Source organism: Symphalangus syndactylus, chromosome Y, assembly GCF_028878055.3.
Source record: "Symphalangus syndactylus isolate Jambi chromosome Y, NHGRI_mSymSyn1-v2.1_pri, whole genome shotgun sequence".
Classification (NCBI taxonomy): Eukaryota; Metazoa; Chordata; class Mammalia; order Primates; family Hylobatidae; genus Symphalangus; species Symphalangus syndactylus.
Genome location: NC_072448.2, coordinates 19,422,156 through 19,446,085, shown reverse-complemented (window position 1 = coordinate 19,446,085; position 23,930 = coordinate 19,422,156). Strand labels below are relative to the sequence as shown.

The 23,930-nt window shown below is 36.7% G+C and overlaps 1 protein-coding gene across 3 annotated transcripts; it reads left to right on the top strand.

Moving 5' to 3' along the window:
• The first annotated feature begins 17,660 nt into the window (after positions 1 to 17,660).
• LOC129476748 (heat shock transcription factor, Y-linked) lies at positions 17,661 to 19,585 on the top strand. 3 transcript variants are annotated; one of them, XM_063635494.1, is made up of 3 exons: positions 17,710 to 17,925; positions 18,024 to 18,291; positions 18,770 to 19,585. In XM_063635494.1, the coding sequence occupies exons 1-3, from the start codon at positions 17,915 to 17,917 to the stop codon at positions 19,508 to 19,510; spliced, it is 1,020 nt and encodes a 339-aa protein (XP_063491564.1). In that variant the 5' UTR covers positions 17,710 to 17,914; the 3' UTR covers positions 19,511 to 19,585. The 3 variants fall into 3 exon arrangements, with proteins under 3 accessions (XP_055125582.1, XP_063491565.1, XP_063491564.1); XM_055269607.1 differs by having other exon boundaries at positions 17,661 to 18,291; XM_063635495.1 differs by having other exon boundaries at positions 17,708 to 18,291; positions 19,018 to 19,265.
• Positions 19,586 to 23,930: the final 4,345 nt, after the last annotated feature.

Here is a 23,930-nt window from a genome sequence, read left to right as displayed (position 1 = left end):
CAGTAAAATATACCTCCAAAGCCTCCTCTGCTTTTGCAATTGTTTTTTCCTTTCACAAGATTTTACATTTTCCAGTATTTTGGCAACAGATTTATGGTTAAATAATATTGTACTAGGTACAAGATTTCCTCAAAATTCTGTTACCTATACCAAAGTCCTCATCAGTGGCCAGATAAATTTATGGCCATAAATATTTGATTCAAGAATGTCATATGTTGGCTGGGTGCAGTGGGTCACGCCTGTAATCATAGGCCTTTGGGAGGCTGAGGCAAGCAGATCATGATGTCAGGAGTTTCAGACCAGCCTAACCAACATTGCGAAACTTTTGGCTACTAAATATACAAAAAAAAAATTTAGCTGGTTGTGGTGGTATGCACCCGTAATCTCAGCTACTCGGGAGTCTTAGGCAGGGGAATGGCTTGAATCTGGGAGGCAGGGGTTGCAGTGAGACAAGATCAAGCCATTGCACTCCAGCCTGGGTGACAGGTTAAGACTCCGTCACAAACAGACAAACAAACAAAAAAACAAACAAACAAACGTCATATGTTAACCTGAAAAGCAGATGAGTCTTCCTAAGAATATATCTACATTAATATCCAATTTGGTTTGCATTGTTTGAGACTTTCTCAATGGAATCCAAAAAGGTGTACAACTAATGAAGCTCAGTCTACGTAGTGGATTGCATGGAAGATTCCTCATCTACAGAGCTCAGAGGAATTATAGAATTGTCACAATCAACAGACAGCAATTTGTCTACCTGTCATGTGTCTCCCTGTACTTGCTTCATAATAAGAGTAGTCCTATGTCTTGTTCCCTCTGCATTCTCTTGACCAGAGCAGAGTCTGTGACACTAAATAGGTCTAAAAATTGTGTGAAAAGTGAATGAGGAAATGAATGGAGAAAAGCCTCACTTGACCATTTGTCTCATCTTTCATTTACCTTGCAGCCAATTCTTATTATCCAAAATCTTTTAAGTAATGTTATAATAAACACTTATTCTGATAAGATAGAAGAAGAGTAATGCATATGTTTGAGTAATCAATTCCTGAGCAAAATATTCAGAGGGCTCACAAAAATACCTGATTATTTACAATACCTAAAGTACCATCTTTGCCTATAGCATAAAATGTTGCTTCTTATAACAATTTTGGTGCCCCCCTTCACTCACCTCATACACAATACATGGGGGCATGTGCACAAAGACACACACAAGCACATACTCACAATTTCTTCAATAAAGACTTCAGTAGTGATGAAAGACACATTGTTAAAATGGTAAGGAAGAAAGCAAAACAACAAAATGCTGTTTGAGACTTAAGGCTCTGGGCTTCTGGGTTCCATATGGTAACAGCTTGGGACACAGCAAATACAGATACCAAAAGATCATTTTATCCCTCTATTCTGTGGTTTGTGCAGTTAAGCATGTTAGAAAGAATAAGTAACCAGAACAAATCGCTGAAAGGCAAACAGAGAGCAATTTACAATCAGTGAAGAGAATACTTTCCTCAGGCTTAATATTATTATTATTATTTTAAACCTATACTGCTGGGCAGAACAAACATAAGTGTATAGAACCCAATCACAACAGGTGAAATCACGATGAAATAAGACCCTTAATCTTGGATAGAAAGAAGGTGGTCAACATTCTACAAACAAGGGTGGGAGGTAACTCTACAAGAATCTTTTGGATATGGAAATTCTGGAAATTATTTTTAATACACTTTTGTGGCTTAACTTGGCTAAACCATAAGCTTAAAAATACTCAGGAGTCATTAACTTTGCAAACTGTTTGGAGGATTCTGAGGAGTTAATCCTGGAAGATAGTATAGTGTACCAAAAAGTCACTTACTATAATTTGTTTTATTACAAATAAGCAAAAAGAAACAAAATAGAAAAGAGTTTCCATGCAGTATAGAGGGTGCTAGACGACGAGTCAAAAAAATCTGGAGTCCAGTCTTGGTCTAAAGTAAACTAATTCTCCTTCTGTGTGCTTTCTGTTTCCTCTGAATAAAAAAAGGGGTGATGAAAGGAGATGTGCATTGCATCAGTTCCCTCCAAGCTCTACCATCACTATTTTGAAACTCCTTCCTATTTACAGAACATGCCTTAGTTTACAAAAAGCTCCATTGATGAAACCTTAAAACAATACTGTTAATATAATAGTTATTATCCTCATTTACAAATAAGCAAGGAAAAACTCAGAGTGATTAACACATTTCCCCAAAATCTTCCTTCTAGAATGTTGGAAATCCAGTTCTCATATCAAATTCAATGCCCTTACAAGGATCTTATAGTGACTCCCTAATATGATTTATCCTAATATACATAGTATCTCTCAAAATATAAACTATTATGTGACCCACAGAGAAAGGGGCTTTAAAACAGTAATGGATTAGGCTGGGCCCGGTGGCTTACGCCTGTAATCCCAGCACTTTGGGAGGCTGAGGTGGGCAGATCATGAAGCCAGGAGATGGAGACCATCCTGGATAACGCGGTGAAACCCTCTCTCTACTAAAAATACAAAAAAGTAGCCAGGCGTGGTGGCGGGCACCTGTAGTCCCAGCTACTCGGGATGCTGAGGCAGAAGAATGGTGTGAACCCGGGAGGCGGAGCTTGCAGTGAGCAGAGATCGCGCCACTGTGCTCCAGCCTGGGTGACAGAGCGAGACTCCGTCTCAAAAAAAAAAAACAAAAAAAAAAACAATAATGGATTTCATTAAACTGGAAATAAATAATTTTAATAAAATATAAGGGTCAGGAAGATATTGGTCAAAGGATACAAAATGTCAGTTAGATAAGAGGGATAAGTTCAAGAGATCTATTTTACAGATAGTATGGTGACTGTGGTTAATAAAAACATTATGTTCTTGTATGTTGCTAAGAAATTAGATTTTAAATATTCTTACCACAAAAAAAGATAAACATGTGAAGTAATGTATATGTTAATTAGCTAGATTTAGCCATCCTACCGTGTATGTTTTTCAAAACAATATGATATACACAATATATAAGTATACATAATTTTTACTAATCAATTAAAATAAATAAATGTTTAAAAGTGAAATAAAAATAAAAAGCAGTTGGACTTTATACCACTATGTTTTTATGTGGTTATTTGAAAGCTCTCTAGCTGAAGACTATCAGGAACACACGGTAGTTGAATAAATTGGGTTTATTACTCATTACAGTAAGAGAGAATGTACACAATAGAGAACTATTTTATCAATGATTGGGGCATCTCAGTAGGAAGATAATAAAAGGACTTGTTATAGTGTTTGGATTTGTACTGGGTGATTTGGCGGAAATATTGAGGAAGCAAAATTTTTCTCTGGATAAAATACTCTCAGGAAGTAAGGGTAATGTGATGATTAGGTATCTTAATACATCTTATCTATTGTAAGGGCAGTCTAAAGCAAGGGTAAAGCTGTAATTGGTAAAAGAAAAAAAGCAGTAACTTATATTAGTCAGAACAGTGAGATAACTGGTCATTTTTGTGACTTGCACAATGTTCATGTTCTGTCTGTGTTCAGACATGATTGCAGAGGGGTCTTGTTTTTGCCTTCATCCATCATGGTCACAGGGTGGCCTCATTAAATGCTGATGTTCCTGAAATGGTAATACCAAGGCCTAGCTGTGGGCACCAAGCCAGCTCCTAGCAACAACTGGGCCTAGCTTGTGAATGTAGGAAGCTGTTTTTCTCTTTCTCAAAACCAGTTAAATATTTTAGTTGAGTGATTTGCCCTGCACCTGGTGAATGAGAAGGAGTTTTCAAAAGCAGAAAAAAATAGAACAAGATATGCTCTTTCTCAAAAGGCATGTTTTCAAACACTATTTCTATATGGCAAATTATTTCTTATACAAAGTTAAAATATAATGAAGAGATTAGGAGAAAATTCTTACAATATGTATAACAAACAAATGACTATACAAATTTTTTCTATAAATAAAAAACCCAATAGAAATATACAGCAAGAATTCACAGATTGATAACTACAAAGAGATGTGTAAAGATATTCAAATTTACTATGCATGAAGTAATATAAATTAAAACAGAGAAGCAATTTTCTTCCATTGGATTGACACAAAAAATGATGAGGGAATAGGAAGTCCTAACACTGTTAAATGTGAACAAAGTACAAGTACTTTACAGGATATTTTGGCAACTTCTAGCAAACTTTAAAACGTGCATTAATTTTTAAGAATTTTCCTTTTAGAAAAAAATCCTACACATGTGTACAAAAACATATGATTCAAAAATGTTCATTGTAACATTTGTTAAACAGAAAAATTGGTGAATAACATTTGAACATCAATAGAGACATACCTAAATTTAAAAATGATGTATCCATACTATGAAGTTGTATGCAGGCAATTAAAATATTTACAAAGATATGTATGGCAAATATAGAGGAAAAACAAAGATACAGATTTAGACAAGAAAATTAATCTACAAAAAGTTCTTAATATGTCATTTATGTCAAAATATTTATGTAGGCTAGTTGCAGCAGTTCATGCCTGTAATCCTAACACTTCGGGAGGCTGAGCCAGAAGGCTTGCCTGAGTCCAGGATTTCGAGACCAGCCTGGGCAACATAGTGAGACCTCTTCTCTCCAAAAACAAAAACAAAAAAGAGCCAGGTGTGATGATGCATGCATGTAGTTGCAGCTACCCAGGAGGCTGAGGTGGGAGAACTGCTTGAGCCTGGGAGGTTGAGGCGGCAGTGAGCTGAGAGCATGCCAGTGCACTCCAGCCTGGGCAACAGAGAAAGACCCTATCTAAAAATATATATATTTATGTATTTGTAATATTTGCATATATGTGTATGACTATATGTATATACACATATATATATAAAGTATGTGTGTATATATATTTAAATGAATTTAAAATTATCTGTAATTGGGCATACCAATTATGAGCTGTTTCCTTTGAGGACCAGGAATTCAGTTGAATTTTACAAGAAAGAGGGTGGGCAGAATGGTAGAAATGTAAGTTTTTCCTGTATATACATCTGTACTGCTTGAAATTTTTATAGGAATATATTATTTTCATTATAAAAAGTTAAATAATAATATATTCTCTTAGGAAACATCTAGCTGAGATGGGGTAACTTGTAATGCAGTTATCTTCCTGGTAGAGACAACTGAAAACACTGGACTGTATACATACATTTATCAATGATTTTAAGTGTTAGAGATTAGGTAGTGAAAGAAAATAATTCCTTAGAGGGGGAAAGCAAAATAAAGCCTTATGATTGTCCAGGCTTACTGCCTGAAAGGAGATTTTGGGCTACATCATAGAAAGGGAGAACCCAAATGGAATCCAGTAGCCTCCCTAAGTTGAGATGACAGAGCTAGGAGTCCAGAAAGGGAAATACAGCTAGAATTTTCAGGGAAGAATACAAGAGAAAAAAAGATACGCACAAAAAATATGACAACTGCAGAGATTTGTTGAAGGTCCTCCTCAGTGCTAGTTGAGCTTGAATCAGTGCATAAATGGGAGGAAACTAACTGAGGCTGGAGAAATAACTATCTAAAAACAGTAGAAGAAACAATTCTTAGTGCTCAAACAGTTCATGTTCTGATAAGTCAGAGTGAAAAACCTTTTACTTCACATGACATTAGGTAGGTTCCTCAGAGGGTATCACCACAGTAGTGGGAAACAAAAATAGCCCAAGATTAATACCTAGTCTAACAAAGTTCAAAAACAAGCCTTGAAAGAATCAATGTTTTTTTTTCCAATGAAACTTAAAGCATCTCAGATTTAAGTGTGAAAATAATATTAGGAGAAGAAAAACAGCATCAAAAAAGTAAAATCCATATCGTCTGACATCAAATAAAAAATTACCAAGCATGCATGAAGCCAGGAAAACAAGAGAAAAGCCATTCAACAAAAAGAGACCAGAAAATGGCACATATAGAATGAGTAGACGATAATATTAAAACAGCTACAGATATTCTAACTCTATTATATATGTTCAGTAAATAAGAGGAAAGGTGGGCCGGGTGCCGTGTCTCATGCCTGTAATCCCAGCATTTTGGGAGGCCGAGGCATGTGGATCAGGAAGTCAGGAGATTGAGACCATCCTGGCTAACGCGGTGAAACTCTGTCTCTACTAAAAATTCAAGGAATTAGCAGGGCTTGGTGTGACATGCCTGTAGTCTCAGCTACTTGGAAGGCTGAGGCAGGAGAATCGCTTGAACCCAGGAGGCAGAGGGAGCAGTGAGCCAAGATTGTGCCACTGTACTTCAGCCTGGGTGACAGAGCAAGATTCTGTCTCAAAAAAAAAGGAAGAGGAAAGGTTGGACATGTTAAGTAAACATATGAAAGACATACCAAAATCAAACTTCTATGGATATAAATTACAGGTCTGAAATGAAAAATAAACTGGGTGTATATATAGCCGATTCAACACTGCAGAATAAAAGACCAACACTACAGGTTGAATTTTGTTCCCCCACATTAATATGTTGAAGTTTCAACCCCCAGTGCCACAGAATGTGACATTATTTTAATACAAGATTCTTGCAGATGTGAACTAAGATGAAGTAATTAGGACAAGACTTAATCCAATACGACAATACTACTGGCATTTTAAAAACTGGGAAATCCGGATGTAGAGGCACATACCCAGGTAGAACGTCATATGAAAACAAAGGCAGAAAAGTCACTGAATCTAGCTAGGCAAGAGAGATTGTAGATTCTGAGAGCCCTCAAAAGAAACCATCCTTGTCAACACCTTGATATTAAACTTACAGCCTCCAGAACTGTGAGAAAATACATGATGTATAAGCCCTCTAGTTTGTGGTGTTTTACTATGGCCACCTTAGCAAACTAAAGCTACCAGTAACATTGAAAACATTAGAAGACTAATTTCCACATTAGATGCAAAGAGGAAATATTATTTGAAAACAAATCTAGAATACCTATATAATATGATATGGTAGATTTCAGAGGCAAGAATATCACACGCAAAATGAGGGACACTGTAAACTGATAAAGGGAGAATTTAGCAAAGAAATGTAAGAATTTAAAAATTTGATATTTAGGCATCCAAAATAACTGTGCTTCAAAATCAACATTGCAAAAATTAATAAAACTTAAAGGAGAAATAGGCAAATTCACAATTATAGTCAAATATGCCAATATTCTTCTTTTAATAAATAATAAAAGATTTGGAAAAAATCAGTAAAATATACAGACTTGAAAAACAATATTAAATAACTTGACTTAACTGACTTTGGTATAACACGTGACACAACAACTGTAGAATACAAAGTGTTTTCAAGTGCACACAGAACATATACCAAGATAAACTAGATACAGGATCATTAAACAAGTCTGAATAAATGTAAAATGATTGAAGCCATGCAAAGTACATTCTCTGACCACAATCGACTTGAACTAGGAATTAATATCAGAAAAAAAAGTCTAGGAAATTCCCAAGCATTTTAACACTAAATAGCATAGTTCCGGAGAGGAGATGGATCAAGGAAAGAATAAGATGCAATTAGAAAGTAATTTGAACTAAATGAGAATGAAAAGACAACCTACCAAAATCTGTGGCACTCAGATTTAACAATATTTGGAGGTAAATTTATAGCACTAAAATTTCTACATCAGAAAAGATAGGTCTTAGCCAGGCGTGGTGGCTCATGCCTATAATCCTATCACTTTGGGAGGGCCAGGCAGGGGAATCACCTGAGGTCAGCAGTTTAAGACTGGCCTGGCCAACATGGAAAACCTGCCTCTACCAAAAATACAAAAATTAGCAGGGCATGGTTGTGCATGCCTGTAATCCCAGTTACTCAGGAGGCTGGGACAACAGAATCACTTGAACCTAGGAGGTGGAGTTCGCACTGAGCCAAGATGGTGCCACTGGACTGCGGCCTGGACATCAGAGAGAGACAAAAAAGATTGCTCTTATAACAACAAGAGCATCTATATTTCTATGTTTAGAAAATAAGACAAAAGAGCAAATGAAATCCAAAATAAAAAGAATGAATAAAATAATAAAATTAAAGCAGAAATGAAATAGAAAACAAAAATATACTAAGGAAAATCAATGTAATGAAAAGGTAGTTCATTGAAATAATTAATATAACTGATAAACCTATAGCCACATCAATCTGGAAAAAATATACACATTAGGAATGAGGTGCCATCACTAAAGTTCTACATCCATTAAGTGGATAATAATTAAATGTCATAAACAACTTTATACAAATAAATGCAATAACTGAAATGAATGACAAATACCTTGAAAAGACAAGCTACCAATGCTAACACAAAAATAAATAGATAACCCCAATACTATATCTAAAAACAGAACTGAAATTTTTAAATAAAACTTTCACACAAAGAAAATGTCTGGCCCAGATGACTTTGCGTAAGAATTCGAATGAATATCAAAAGAAGAAATAATGCCAACTCCACACAAAATCTAGAAAATTAAAAGGAGAGAATGCTATCTAACTCATTATACAAGCCCAACATTACCTTGATGCCAAAGCTAGACAAAGAAATTACAAGAAAATCACAAACTAATGTCTCCCATGAACAAATTCAAAATTTTCTAACCATTTTTTTACTAAAACAGTATACAGAATGGATAACATATCCATAACCAAGTGAGTTTTATGCAATGTTGAATTAACTTTAGAAAAATAATCAGTATCACTCAGTATCATTAACAATTAACAGCCTATAAAAGAAAACAAGATATTCTTAATAGACACAGAAAAAGCACTTGACAAAACCCAACATCCATTCTTGATAAAATTTCACTCTTAGCAAATTAGCAATAGAAATGTAATTCTCCCATCTGATAAAAGGCATCGGTAATAAACCCACAGCACCATACGTAATGATAAAAGGTTGAATGGTTTTCCCTTGAAGACAGAGAAAAAATGAAGATATTAGTGCTGACTACTTCTCTTCAATGTTGTATTAGTGGTTCTAGCCAATGTAATAATGGAAGAAAAAGACATAAAATCTTTCCAGAATGAAAGAAATAACACTGCTTATTAATAGACAATATCATCTAAATTTAAAAAAATGTTAAAATCTACAAAAATCCTCTAGAACTAATAAGTGGATTTTTCAAGGTTGTGGAATCTAAGCTCAGTATAAAATGATAAAACAATTAAAACAATGTCACTAACAAACAAAAATATAAAATACATAATAAATTTGACAAAAACTATATAAGAAATATATAACAGAAACAACAAAGTATTATAAAAACAAATTAAAGAAGACCTAAATACATTGAAGCATATTATTATGCATAATATGATAGGGGAAATATCATATATTGATATAGCATATGAATAATGGAAAGGGATAATAGGTCCCTTTTGGGTTCAACTTTAAAAGTAAAACTTTAAAAGTAAAAACACAACTGTAGACTTGTTTTTTACAAATGGCCCATACAAAATGACCCATACAAAAATGGTCTGCATAAAATCCTGTGGAAAAGGATAGTCATTTCAACAAGTTGTGTTAGAAAAATTAGATATCCATATAAAATCAAACCCTAAGAGCTGTGGCATGGCTCTACCCCAAAAATCAAAGTGAGAATGTTTTTTGCAGCCTTGGGGACTCAACCTTCACTCGTGTGTCTGGACTGTGGGACAGGAGTCAGATAATATTATTCTGAGGCCTTAAGATATAATGTTGTTTGTCCTGTTTTGTTTTGAAACCAAAAGCAAACTATCACCCCTTTCCTCTTACCTAATTTTATCTTTTGGATTGGGAATGCCTATCCCATGACTGTCTCACCATGGTATTTTGGAGACATATAACTGGTTTGATTTCACAGGCTCACAGTTGGAGGCAAATTTGACTCCAGATGAATCATACCTTTAGTATCCCCCATATCTGATTTAAATAATATTTGCATGTTCTAGATCAGACTTTGCATGTAGACTTTAAATGTTATGCTGGAATGAGTTAAAACTTTTGGGATACAATTAATGTATTTTTGTATGTGAGGAGAGCATGAATTTTGGCCCACCACTAGTGGAGTGCTATGGTTTGAACGTGTCCCTTCCAAAATTCACATGCTGAAATTCACCCCTATGGTGGTGATATTAAAAGGTGAGGTCTTTTGGGAAGTGATTAAGTCATGAGGGACAGATCATTATAAAAGGGAAGGAAGGAACTAACTTAGACCTTTGGGCTTTTCTTCCACATGAGAATACAGCATTTCTCCCCTTCAGAGATGCAGCAACAAGGTAATAGCTTAGACAAAGTGTGTAACCCTCACTAGACATCAAACCTGCTAGTACAAATGGTTATCAAGACAGACACATATATCACTGAAATGGAGTACTGAGTCCAGAAATTGACCCATACATTTCATTTGACTGGAGCTTTCCCAGGCTGGCATTGCAGTAGTGGCTGTGTAGGCCTGGGGTCTTGGAGGTGGCCTTCACCCAATAACCCCAGTAAACACTGCTCTAGGGGTGGCTGTCTGCAGTATCCATGACCCCTTTGTTCCACTGGGCATTTTCCCTGTGGAGATCCCCTTTGGTAGCCCTGACCCCATGGCTGAACTGGGCATTGCCCTAGTGGAGGGAATGATATGGTTAGGCTTCCTGTCCCCACCCAAATCTCATCTTGGCTTGTAATCCCCCTAATCCCCACACATCAAGGGTGGGATCAGGTGGAAGTAATGGAATCATGGGGGCATTTGATAATGAGTGAGTTTTCATGAGATCTGATGGTTTTATAAGGGGTTTGATGTGACCCAGTGGGAAGTAATTTAATCATGGGAGTGGTTACCTCCATATTGTTCTCATGATAGTGAGTGACTTCTCACCAGATGGTTTTATAAGGGGATTTTCCTCCTTTGGTCAGGACTTCTTCTTCCTGCTGTCATGTGAAAAAGGACATGTTTGCTTCTCCTTCCATTATGATTGTAAGTTTCCTGATGCCTCCCCAGCCCTGTAGAACTGGGAGTCAATTAAACCTCTTTCCTTTATAAATTACCCGGTCTCAGATATGTCTTTATTGGCAGTTTGAGGATGGACTAACACAGGGCTCTTACCCCTTTACTCAGCACTTCTTTCTGCTGCCTTGTGAGAAGGTGCCTGGCTTCCTATTTCCCTTCCTCCATGACTGTAAGTTTCCTGAGATTTCCCCACCCATGGTGAGCTGTGAGCCAATTAAATCCATTTCCTTTATAAATTACCCAGGCTTAGGCAGTTCTTTATAGCAATATGAAAACAGACTAATACAGGCATTCTGCAATGGCCCTTATCCTGCAGTATTTCTCTGAGTGGACCCGAAGTTTCTCTGGGGCATTCATTGAAAATTAGGAGGTATCCATACCTCCACAGCTTGTTTGATCTGCGTGACTGCAAAGTTAGCACTACATGAATGCTGTCAATGTTTATAGCCTGTACTTTCCAGAGAAGCTGCCCTTGCTGCACTTGAGCCACAGCTGAGACTGCTGTGGAGCACTGCATTGGAATGGGGGAAGCAGAGACTTGAGGTGGGCCTAGGCAGCAAACCCTGAGGATCTTCAGTCATTCCAGAACCCTTCCTTGAAACTATTCTGCCCTCAAGGACATAGTTCTCTGTGTCTGTCATGAGAGAGGTGTCCTGGAAGACCTCTGTTTTGCCATCAGGATCATTCCTCAATTATTTCGATAAAAGCAATCTGGCTTCTTTCTACCTACACTAATCTCCTCATCAGATGGTCACTTGGCCACACACTTGGTTTTGTCTCCTAAACATAGGTTTTTATTCTTTACTAGGCGAGGTTGACAATTTTCCAAATCTTCACATTCTTCCCTTTTTAATTCCCTAAGAATTATAAATTCAATCTTCAATATGTTTATCTTTTATTGCATTTTACCATAAGCAGCTAAGCCATGCCATCCAGCACCCTGAACAATTTGCTTATAGACATTTCTTTCACCAAATATTCTACTTTATTCTAGTTCATTACTCTAAATCCTGCCTTCCACAAAACAGAACATGGACACAAGTTCACTAAGTACTTTGCCATTTAGTAACAAGGATGGCTTTTCCTCTAGTTTCCAGTAACATATTCTTCATTTCCATCTGAGACCTCATCAGAATGGCCTTTACTGTTCATATTTCTATGAACATTCTGTTCATGACCACATAGGTAATCTCTAAAACTGGGGCTTTCTCTATAGCTCTGCTTTTCTAAGCTGTCACCAGAATTGCCCTTACCATTCTGTTCGTGGCAATCTAAGCTTTTACTAGCCTGCACCTTAAAATTCTTCCAACCTCTACCCAGTTTCAAAGCCACATTCACATTTTTAGGTATTTGTTAGAGTAGCACATTCACTTATCAATACCAATTTGTTTAATTTGTGCACCTATGAAGTACCTTAGATTTAGTAATTTACAGTTCAGGAGGCCAGGAAGTTCAATATCAATGCACAAGCAGATTAGGTGTCTGCTGAGTGCTGCTCTCTATTTCTAAGATGGCACCCTGTAACTGCATCTTCCAGAGGGAAAGAATGCTGTGTCTTCAGCTGCCAAAAGAGAAGAACGCTGGTCTTCTATGGCTTTTCCTTGAACATTTCAAGCTGCTTCATACAACAAGGCTGTTGAACTTGGCTATCTCCTCTGCCCAGAACACTCTTCCTCCAGGTATTTACTAACCTAATTCTTTATGTCATTTAAATGTCATCTCTCTGTAGAAGCATTGTTCACCCCCATTCCTTCTGCCAACTCTCTACTCCCTTTTCTTTTATTTACAGCACTGCTTGAAATTAAATATTTGTTTGCTCTTGAGTTGGAAGCTATATGAAGGCGGAAACATTTGGTTAGTTTTATTCACTGCTGAATCACCCAATGCCTGGAAGAGTACTTCACAAATAGGAAGCTCTCATGAAACACTTGTTGAATGATTGTATGAGTAATTGTGGACTTACACTAAAAGTGAAAATAAATAAAATGTTAGCTCTTAAGGCAAAAAGATCTTCAGGCAAGGACTGCCAAGTGAATCTGAGCACAGAGCTATTGCAGCCAACTAGAGAAAAGGAGAAACTTGGAAGCTTGGAAGTCATAGATAAGGAAACACCAAAGAAGACTTTGAAGATTACAGATTAATCCAGTATCTTATGACTAGAGGAGAATGTGAATATTTGTCTTAAGAAGAGATGGTGAGTGGGAAAGTGATGTAATTAGATATGTTCCATGCATATCATAATTGTTGTATATAATTATTGGTATTAGTGCCTTAATTTACTCTTTGATAAGCATAGGTCCTACCCTTTCCTCATCAGTTTTCTTCTGAGTTCCCAATATAGTGGATAGTTGAATAGGAAAAATCTGTTTATTTAACTTCGTATTAATCTACTCATATATAACATGTGTGTATATATATATATATATATATATATATATATAATGTGTTTGTATATTATATATAATCTACATATATATACATACATTTCTACTAAGTTTATGTTCAATTTTAGCAGTAGTTTCTTTTTCTCCAGTTCTTAATAAAGTAACTAATATTCTGAGGAAAATAGAGTTAAGATACTTACGTTAGGCTGGCCTGGTGGCTCAAGCCTGTAATCTCAGCACTTTGGGAGGCTGAGGTGGGCAGACCATTAGGTCAGCAGTTCAAGACCAGCCTGGCCAACATAGTGAAACCCCATCTCTACTAAAAAGTACAAAAAATTAGCTGGGCATGTTGGCAAACACTACTCATGAGGCTGATGCAGGAGAATTTCTTCAACCCAGGAGGCACAGGTTGCAGTGAGTCGAGATTGTGCCATTGTACTCCAGCCCAGGCAACAGTGTGAGACTCCAAAAAAAAAACTTATGTTAACTACTGAGATTAACTTTGTTAAGTATTTTTAAGTCGTATCATTTCATTCACTTCTGCAAGCAAATGTCATTGATTGTATTTTTTTTGAGATAGGGTCTGACTGTCACCCAGGCTGGAGTGCAGTGGCATGATCTAGGCTCACTGCCACCTACACCTTCCAGGCTCAAGCAATCCTCCCACCTCAGCCTCCTGAGTAGCTGGAACTACATACAGGTGCACACCCTCACGTCCAGCTAATTTTTTGTATTTTTGGTAGAGATGGGCTTTCACCATGTTGCCCAGGCTGGTCTCAAATGCCTGAGCTTAAGCAATCTGCTCCCTTTGGCCTCCAAAAGTGATGGGATTACAGACACGAACCACTGCGCCCAGCCAGTTGTATTCATTTGCAAGCAAATTATTGAGGAAAATTGGCAATAAATATATATACATATATATTTTAAATTTCTCTACTTTTTCTTATTTTGAATGTATCTCTTAAATGATAAAAGTACCCATAGACTTAATGAGAAGAAAAAAAACAAAAATATTAAATTTTCTCTTCAGTAAAACATTTTGAAACTATAAATAAAGAATAAAGCACAAGGTGAAAACAAGCAGGAAAGTAGCATTTAAAAATGCATATAAATAAATGTTATCTTCACTGATATCTTCATTTACACCAGTAAACTATTACAAAATCATTTTTAAATCTGCATTGCCTTTAAAAAAGGAAAATTCAGCGTATCTTTTAAAAATCACCAAAAATATACTTGCAAATATGTTTAAAGATATTTCCGAGATGTTTTTATTGTGATGTTTTTCTTTCATACACAGAAAGCAATTGAGCATTTTCACAGAAAACTTGTTTTTTAATAAATTGGTGGCTGATTGTGCAGGTGTGTGAATGAATTTTCAGAGGATCCCAGCATTCCTGGGGGCTCATCCTTCAGTAGACAGATTACAGGGTAGAAGCAGAGGGTTGCAGTCCTCTGAGTCCCCTTTAAATGCCAAAAATGTGAAAATACCTCTCTGATTTGCCTATAGCCATCCACAGAAAAACTTACACTATAAAAAAAATGTAAAGGTTGGTTGGGGTGGCTCATGCCTGTAATCCCAAAACTTTGGGAGACTGAGGCGGGTGGATCACGAGGTTGGGAGTTCCAGACCAGCCTGCCCAACATGGTGAAACCTAGTCCCTACTAAAGATAGAAAAAATTAGCCAGGCGTGGTGGCATGTGCCTATAATCCCAGCTTTGTGAGAGGCTGAGGCAGGAGAATTGCTTGAACCCGGCAGGCGGAGGTTTCAGTGAGCTGAGATCATGCAATTACACTCCAGCCTAGGCAATGGGGGAGACTCTGCCTCAAAAAAAAAAAAAGACAAAAAAAAAAGCCAAATGTCACTGGTATTTTTATAAGATCCAGCAGTAAGTAATACTCAGGATGTTTTGTCCTCTAAGTTTTAATTGGCAATGTTTCTTCTAAACAAATATGCAGAAATATTTTTTAAATAAAGCTTGGGGAGTTGTATACAAAGCACCCAGACAAAGCCATTTTAATGTTTTGGAAGAGAACAAGTTATATAACATTTATATTGAATTCAAGGTAATTTTCAAGTAATGAAGTGTCTTACCTCATCTTATTCCAGTCTCCTCATTTTACAGATTTTACAGCCTAGAGAAGAGAAAAAACTTCTGGCAATCCATACTGCCAAATAATGAGAAAACTAACAGTGGAAACCAGGTCTCCTGCCCATGAACTCACCAATCTCCATCCTTTTATCTTTTCACTATACCACTCAATTTACTTTTGGATGCAAAGTAGAAAAAATATAGTGAAAATGTGTATAAGGTAAGTTCTTGATTTTTTAACTAATTATTCTATTTAAGCCTAGGAAGAGAAAAAGAATTTTATTTTATAGTTAATAAACTAAAACATACATTTTTGTTAACCAGAAAGGCAGAAACTAAGTTGACAAGTCCTGTGCACAGTATCATTTTCAAGCATATATCTGATGAAAAAAATATTGAAAGGAGCACAAACAACTGTTACATGAAGTGTATAACAAATTGGTAAATGCTTTTGATCCTTCCATCAGGAAGGGACAATGGAGTAGATAACCTCCATACAACTGTGGGAAAATACCCACTGCTTTTTATTCTGGGAAGCTACTTTCTAAATGCAAACACAAAAGAAAAGTAAAATAAATTAAGCAACTCATTCACATACAGCTAAGATGAAAACATGTAGTATATAGTTTACAGATTACAGTGTCAAATGTGAAGTCAATCCCTACCAGAAGAGAAGAGAGCCAGCTAAGTAAATCAGGGAAGAAAAACTGGATAAGCAAGATGTATTGAAAAGCATTGTGGGCTACAAATTATGATAGATTCAGTGAGGTTAAGTGCAGTTTTTCAGGTCCTGGACTTGGCTTCAGACCTCAACTGTACAAAATGGGAAGTACTGGCTTACCAGTAATACATTCAAATAAGACTTAGGGGTTTGAGTAGATAGTTAACATGAATCAATTACCAGTTAAAAATCATATAATCTTAGGTACATATACACTGAAATATGATAACTGTAATAGGAGAAATTCTAGTTCCACTCCACTGTGTGCAGTCACAGGTAAATTACTTAATTTCCACATGCCTCAATTTCCTCATTGTCCAAATGGGGATTCGAATTCCACACTCCTTGTCATATTGTAAGGATTAAATTAATTAATACAAGTAAAGTACTTGGCACAGTACTCGATACTCAATAAAGGCTAGCTTCCATTACTATTAATTATTATTATTATTCAGCTCACCCTAAGACACTGAACTCAGTGATAAATTTTTTAAAACAAGTCCTATTTTATACTGATACCATTATTTTCATAGCACAAAGATTATTCCTTACAAAATCTATTCTTTAACAGAGATTTGGTTCTTGGAGCCAAATTTAAAAAAATGCCACTTAGACACACATACATATGTACTTCTCTTAAAACATTTTCTTGTTGTTATTATTTTTATTATTGTTGTTTTTTGAATCTCCCACTCTTTGGGATCCCCTTACAAGTAAGTCACCCTCTTTTAAAATCTGTTTCATCATTAACATTTATCAGATATTTACAGACATACCAAATTAAATCATTATATATTCTTCTGATATGACTGAAACATGTTTTGAAGAGATATGCATAAAAATAACTTTTCATTCTGAAATATAATCAGTTTTATTCATATTTGTCTTCACCTTAATTTTTGAAGGTAAGTTTCAAATAATATAAAATTATATTTGAGTATACAATTGAACGGAATTTAATATGTTTATGATGTTGTACAATCATCGTCTATCACTAGTTCCTAAATATTTCTATTGCCCAACCAGAAACTCCATATCTACTAAACAGTTCTTCTTATTTCCCAGCCCCTGACAAGCTATAACCTACCTTTTATCTCTATGCCCATGTCTTTTTACCACATAGGTTTTGCACTGCATCAGTTTTCAATCCAACATGCCACACTGGTTTTAAAATCGTGCATATTTCTTTTTATTTTTCTTTCCTTTTTTTTTCTTTTGCATTTTGCAATTACTAGGCCCTATGCTCCTCACACCAATGTAGTTATAGTGTGTGTGTCAGGAAGAACATTGGGTTTATTTCAAGGATTGAGGACATCATTTTCTTATTTATTTAAATAATGCTGCAGCGAAGAGATTTTTGCAGCTTACATTGTGTAAGTGAGCGGTCTATATTTTATTTTCACTGGATACATTTCCCAGATTGGGAAGGAAACCCTTTGTGCTAGATTTTGTTGGTTGCTCAGAGACCAAAGTCCTCTCGTGATGTCATTGTTACTCAGATTGGGAACCATTGTGATGGTCTAGATTACTTTACCTGCCTAGGCCTTCTGAAGCAGCATTTGAAGCTGCAGTCTTGAAGTACCATGCAGGCTGGAAGAGTAGCTAAAGAAATATTTATTTGAGATGGCACATGTTTCTTCAGAAACTCAAGATGTTTCTCCCAAAGATGAATTAACTGGTTCAGAAGCCTCCGCTAGGTCTCCAGTGTGTGAACACACCTTCCCTGGGGACTCAGACTTACGGTCAATGATTGAAGAAAATGCTTTTCAGGTTTTGTCACAAGGGTCCTTGTTAAAAAGGCCACGTTACACAGTTTGTGTCTCTGAACCAGATAAAGATGATGATTTTCTTTCTCTGAACTTTCCCAGGAAACTTTGGAAAATAGTTGAAAGTGACCAATTCAAGTCTATTTCATGGGATGAGAATGGAACTGGCATAGTGATTAATGAAGAACTTTTCAAGAAAGAAATTTTGGAAAAAAAGTCTCCTTACAGAATATTTCGGACTGCTACTATCAAAAGTTTTCTTCGACAGCTCAACCTTTATGGATTTAGTAAAATTCAACAGAATTTTCAAAGATCTGCCTTTCTAGCCACATTTCTGGCAGAAGAGAAAGAATCCTCTGTCTTAAGCAAGGTATTTAACATATTTCAGTTACCACTTTATGTAAAATATATATGTAATTTTACTTTGTACATCAGTAAATATGTTAATACATGCAGTAAGACTAGATTTTGAAAATTATGTAAAATATTAAGGTAGAAATTATTTTTTTGAAATTATTGTGTTCAGCTTGAGCATTAACCTTTTAGTGTTTTAAGAAATTTTGCTAACAACTTTGAATCTTACCCGTGAACTCCAAATCAATGTACCAAAGCCACTTAATGAAATATTACTATTAACACATAATGTGTTTTCACTTGAGGGCTTAACAACTTGAGTGGTTTTTCCCAACAAGCACATTCTTAAAAATAGTAAACAATGTCTACAAGTTATTTGATGACATTAAGTTTGTGTGGTGAAAGAGAAATCTGATATTTTGTGTGTTATGTTTGTTATTTTCACTTGTCTCTTGGCTTAAAATGGCACTGAATTCCTTTTTCTTTGGTTTTAGTTAAAGTTCTATTATAATCCAAATTTCAAGCGTGGCTATCCCCAGCTTTTAGTAAGAGTGAAGAGAAGAATTGGTGTTAAAAATACTTCACCTATGTCTACTTTATTCAATGAAGATTTCAACAAGAAGCATTTTGGAGTGGGGGCTAACATGGAGAATCATAATTCTGCCTTAGCTGCTGAAGCTACTGAAGAAAGTTTATTTTCAGCCTCTAAAACTTTAAATATGCCAAGAGAATCTTCTGTCAGACAGATAATTGCAAATTCATCTGTCCCAATGAGAAGTGGTTTCCCTCCTCCTTCACCTTCAACCTCAGTTGGACTGTCAGAACAAATTGCAACAGATCGACATGGTATTTTAAATCAATTGACCACTATTCATATGCACTCTCATAGTACCTACAGCACCTACATGCAAGCAAGGGGCCACATTGTGAATTTTATTACAACCACAACTTCTCAATACCACATCATATCTCCCTTACAAAATGGTTATTTTGGGCTGATAGTGGAACCATCTGCTGTTCCCCCAAGATATCCTGTGGTATCAGTCAATCAGGCTCCATATCGTAATATGCTACCAGCAGGCAACCCGTGGTTGCAAATGCCTACGAAAGCTGATAGATCAGCTGCCCCTCGTGCCAGGCCAGCTCTTCAACCATCACCACTGGACAAATATCACCCTAACTGCAATGATCTGCCATTAAAGGAGGACCAGATTATGCATGACAATGGAGACTAACATTTATATTGACAAAAAAACCCCTAAAAATTTCTGCAGTTATCTTATTGAACAATAAAATTGCATGTTTACTTATATGTTTGCTTTTCCTTTATTTCTAAAAGTATGGTTAAGAATAAAATGGCGTTTTGTTTCACTGGCAGGCTATAGTACTACTTTTTACCAAAAATACATATGGGCTTTTTGATCATTTGAAAGGAAATTTGACAGGTGCCTTTGTAAGTTAACTAATTTATTTCTCTTAAGAGGAAGAGATAATAAATTCTTTGGGTCCATTTTCTGCTGAAACAACACAATACCACTGCCTGGGTAATTTGTAAAGAAAACTTATTTTGCTCATTTTTCTGGAGGTGGGGAGGTCCAAGGGGCTGCATCTGGTGAGATCTTCTTTCTATGTTACAACATGGCAGGTTGGCCTCCTACAGTGAAGGGCATGCAATGAACAGAAAATCGGGCCAGACTCATCATTTGATCCAAAGCCCACTCACACAATAACTAACTTTTTCTCCATATGATACCATCAAGTCAGTCATGAGGTTGTACCCACATGGCTAATCACCTCTCGAAAGTCCTACCTCCCAACACTATTACAATGGACACAATTTCAGTGTGAAATTTGGAGGGGACATAACAAACAATGACAGCAACAAGGGAGAAGAAGCAACTGGAGTTAGGAAAAAATAAGTGACTTCTCAAGTAGTCTGGCATAAATCAAATGAGGGCATACATTTGGGTGGCACAAAGGGAATAAATGCACACATAAACACAGACAAACACACACACACAGAGAAAATTTAGAGAATGGCTAACACATACTATATACTTCAGTATTTTCTCAATTACATTTCCCTAGTTATTTTAAACTTGGATTTTAGTTGACAAAGATTGTCTTCATTGCAGTTCATCCCTAGTGAACTCAGTGACCATGACCACAATTATTTGTGTCATCACTTGAATAATAAAATTTACATCATATTATGCTCATGGATTGCATCACTGTCAGAACATTGTGGAATTTTACAGCTGGCATTAACAGTACACCTTTTGTATCTTACATCAAAGCATTCCAACCTGTTTGTGCCTTTAGTTACCTCCTGTTAGGGTCCACCTTTCATGTTTTCTAATGCACATTTCCTTCTGTTTTTTTTTTTCTTTCTCTGAGACAGTCTCGCCCTGTTACCCCAGCTGGAGAGCAGTGGCATTATTTGAGCTCACTGATACCTCAACCTCTGGGTTCAAGCAATTCTTGTGCCTCAATCTTTTGGTAGGTAAACTTACATATGCCCAACATGTGGGCTAGTTTTTGTACTTTTAGTACAAATGGGGTTTCACCATGTTGGCCAGGATGGTCTTGAACCCCTGGCCTCAGGTGATCCACCCACCATGGCCCCCAAAAGTACTGAGATTACAAGCTTGAGCCACCAAAGCCCATCTCTAATGCAGATTTTCAACACATTGGTTTCATGCTCCATACGAAGTCATATTTAATTGCTTTTGTCAGGATTTATTAACTTTTAGTTTCTGTGTCCAGATCATGAGCATGGCTGAACAAATGCCTTCCTGACCTGAAAATTTGTTTTCCTTTCAGCTTCATGTCTTTGTGTTTCACCACAGTCCATTTGGAGCAACACTCAGAGAACATCACTTTCAGTCATGCCCTTTACCATCTGGTAACTTGGGTCCCACTTTTACTTGGAGGTAAAAGGCTCTGTCCCTGTTTGCCTACTTAAGACTCATACAATGCAGACATCACTCCTTCTGTGAAGTGCTTCTTATCTATCACATTAGTTTTCTTGTCTGTCTGTCTGTCTTGGACACCCAGCACTGATGTAATACAGTATCTGATACATACGTGTGTGTGTGTGTATACACACACACACACACGTGTATGTGAATTAGTTGATGTTGACTGTGGACTTACAACCATAAAATCTATTTTCATTGTCAAAAACAAACATTCTTTGTGTTGTGGCATTACTTGTTATTCTTCATTCCTCACCACGACTTTTCATAAAAGGTACGTCACAGTATCCTTCACTAGAGATGCAATAATTTTGACTTACTGAGGCTAGCGTCCCTGCTTATCCCTTCGACTATCATGCTTTCCTTTTACATCTAGTTATGATTTTCCCCTGCTTCTTCTGAAAGTTATTCTTCATCTTCTGATTTGAGTAGCAGGTCCTTGCCTGAAAGAACTAGCTGTATCTTTACCACTCCTTCCTTTATTTGCAGTAGAGATTTCTGGTTGTTGTGCTGAAATGGAATACACTGGGGATCCAGCTGCACAAGTTTTCAGAAGCAGCATTCACTGTGGATTTGATATATTATGCAGGTTTTCGTGTCACAGGCTAAGGTCTGACAAGATTCATCACTCATTTTTCTGGGATAGCTGAAAATGAGTATGGATTTGGACAGCTAGATTCCTCAGGATGGAAACCTAGTGGTGCCATCTAACCATATGCACATATTTTCAAGTTGTGTATAAGTAGAAAAAGTTTAGAATCTATCATCTAAAAAGGGAATCCTGATTTCCTTTCCTGGAAGATCATGACACAAGACAAAGGTCATTCCACCTGTATCCGCATGCTATTAACTTTTTAGTTCTCAAACTGGGTTTTCAGAGGGTAGTGTGATAGACACGGCTAACGGTTAACATGAAGAGTGTTTTAAAAAAAATTCCAGCTAGGGGTGGTGTCTCAGGCCTGTAATAACAGCATTTGGGGAGGCCAAGATGGGTAGAAGACCTGAGGTCAAAGGATTGAGACCAACCTGTCCAATATGGTGAAACACAATCTTTTTTAATATTCAAAAATTGTGAAACGTTGTGATGGGTGCCTGTAATCCAAGCTAGTTAGGAAGCTGAGGCAGAAGAATCGCTTGAACCTGGGAGGTGGAGGTTGCAGTAAGCGGAGATCCTGCTTTTGCACTCCAGCCTGGGTGACAGAGTAAGATTTCATCTCAAAAGAATCCACAACAATAAAAAGGCTAATGCCAGATGCAATAAGAAATGAAAAGAATAACTTGGGTGAACAGCAAGGCGAAAAAGAAAATGACAGTTTAGAAAGGGAGGATAAAATACTGAAAGATGGAATGAGACAGGTTAACATATGGAATACATTATTGTAAGTTTAAGGCCAGAATAAGACAAGTGTCAAACAAACAACAAAAGCAGCAATAAAACAAGCACAGGGAGGAGGAGAGGGAGTGTGAAGGAGGAAAAAGCGTAAGCAAATGCAAAACATAAAGTGATCAGCATGATTCGAATATCTGTCCATTCCCACCCTCTGCAAATTATTTGTGTTTTGAGGAACATCTTTACAAGATTTTAATGTAACCAATCACAGAGCAGTCTAACCCAGAAAATATCCTAGCTTCTTCTAGGATTCACACAAAGACATTGTACCTTCTTAAGTATTCTCTCTCTATCTAGGTTAAATTAGCTTAAACTGTTTCAACAACAAAAATTACTTTGAATTTTACAACCAAAAGGAATATCATGGACGCTATTCATCTTGAGTCATCACTTGAGTAATAAAGTAGATGGAGATGTACTTTCTCCCTCACATAAATACAATTAATATCCCTGTGTGAGATATATAAAGCAAACATAAGACTGAAGGATGGAGCAAGAAGATAAACTGGTGAGGAAATCCAAGATGCAACAAGTGATAAGATGGTTGAGGTCCCTGAATTCTTTTTGCCTGGTGTTATCACAGACTTGATCCTGAAGGAGCTGGTACCCAAAAATGTAAGTAGGAATAGAGAAAAACTTAGCCCAAAAGCTCCAGCTTCTAAAGACACAGGGCTAGGAAAGGGACACCTTATTAAGACCAAAATCTTTATACAATAGCCATCCTACTTTAGTCAAACATTACAACACAAAACAAAGCAACTCAAAAAAGCTAGCCAGGACGACAAAGTTTAAGTTGGAACATAGAGAGCACCAAGCATTAATGAAGCACCCCAACCCTCTGCTGGAGTGGAATCAGGGAAGGTAAAGTAGAGAGCTAGGGTTTTCAACCCTGCCATGTGGTAACAAGACACCCTTCAACTTCTAGTCAGGAAGGTACAAGTAATGTCTAGGTTGAAGCTGGAATCCACATATTTATTTATCAGTAATGAGGAGCACTGCTTTGGGTGTCAAAGGAAGTGAAGAAGGGAAGTTGGAATTGTGCCCCTACTTGACAAGTATACACTTTCCTCTGTTAGGGTGGTATCAGACAAAGCCAGCTACAAATGAACAAATAGGATGTCAAAATATGGTCGGGAGTCTCCTAACAGTCCCCTAAATGTTTAACTTCCAAATAAAAATTTGAGACAGAAATTCTAGTGCTACTGTTACAGGATCACTGTGGTGTCAATTTTACTTGCCAGGAACCTCTGTGACCACGATGCCTTTCCTTGAGTTCTTGTCCTGTGT

Bases quoted from the DNA above. Each gene is read 5' to 3' on its own strand.
- LOC129476748 (XM_055269607.1), top strand. From the start codon at position 17,779: ATGGCACATGTTTCTTCAGAAACTCAAGATGTTTCTCCCAAAGATGAA. The intron at 18,292-18,769 runs GTATTTAACATA...CTTTGGTTTTAG, and splicing joins AATCCTCTGTCTTAAGCAAG to TTAAAGTTCTATTATAATCC.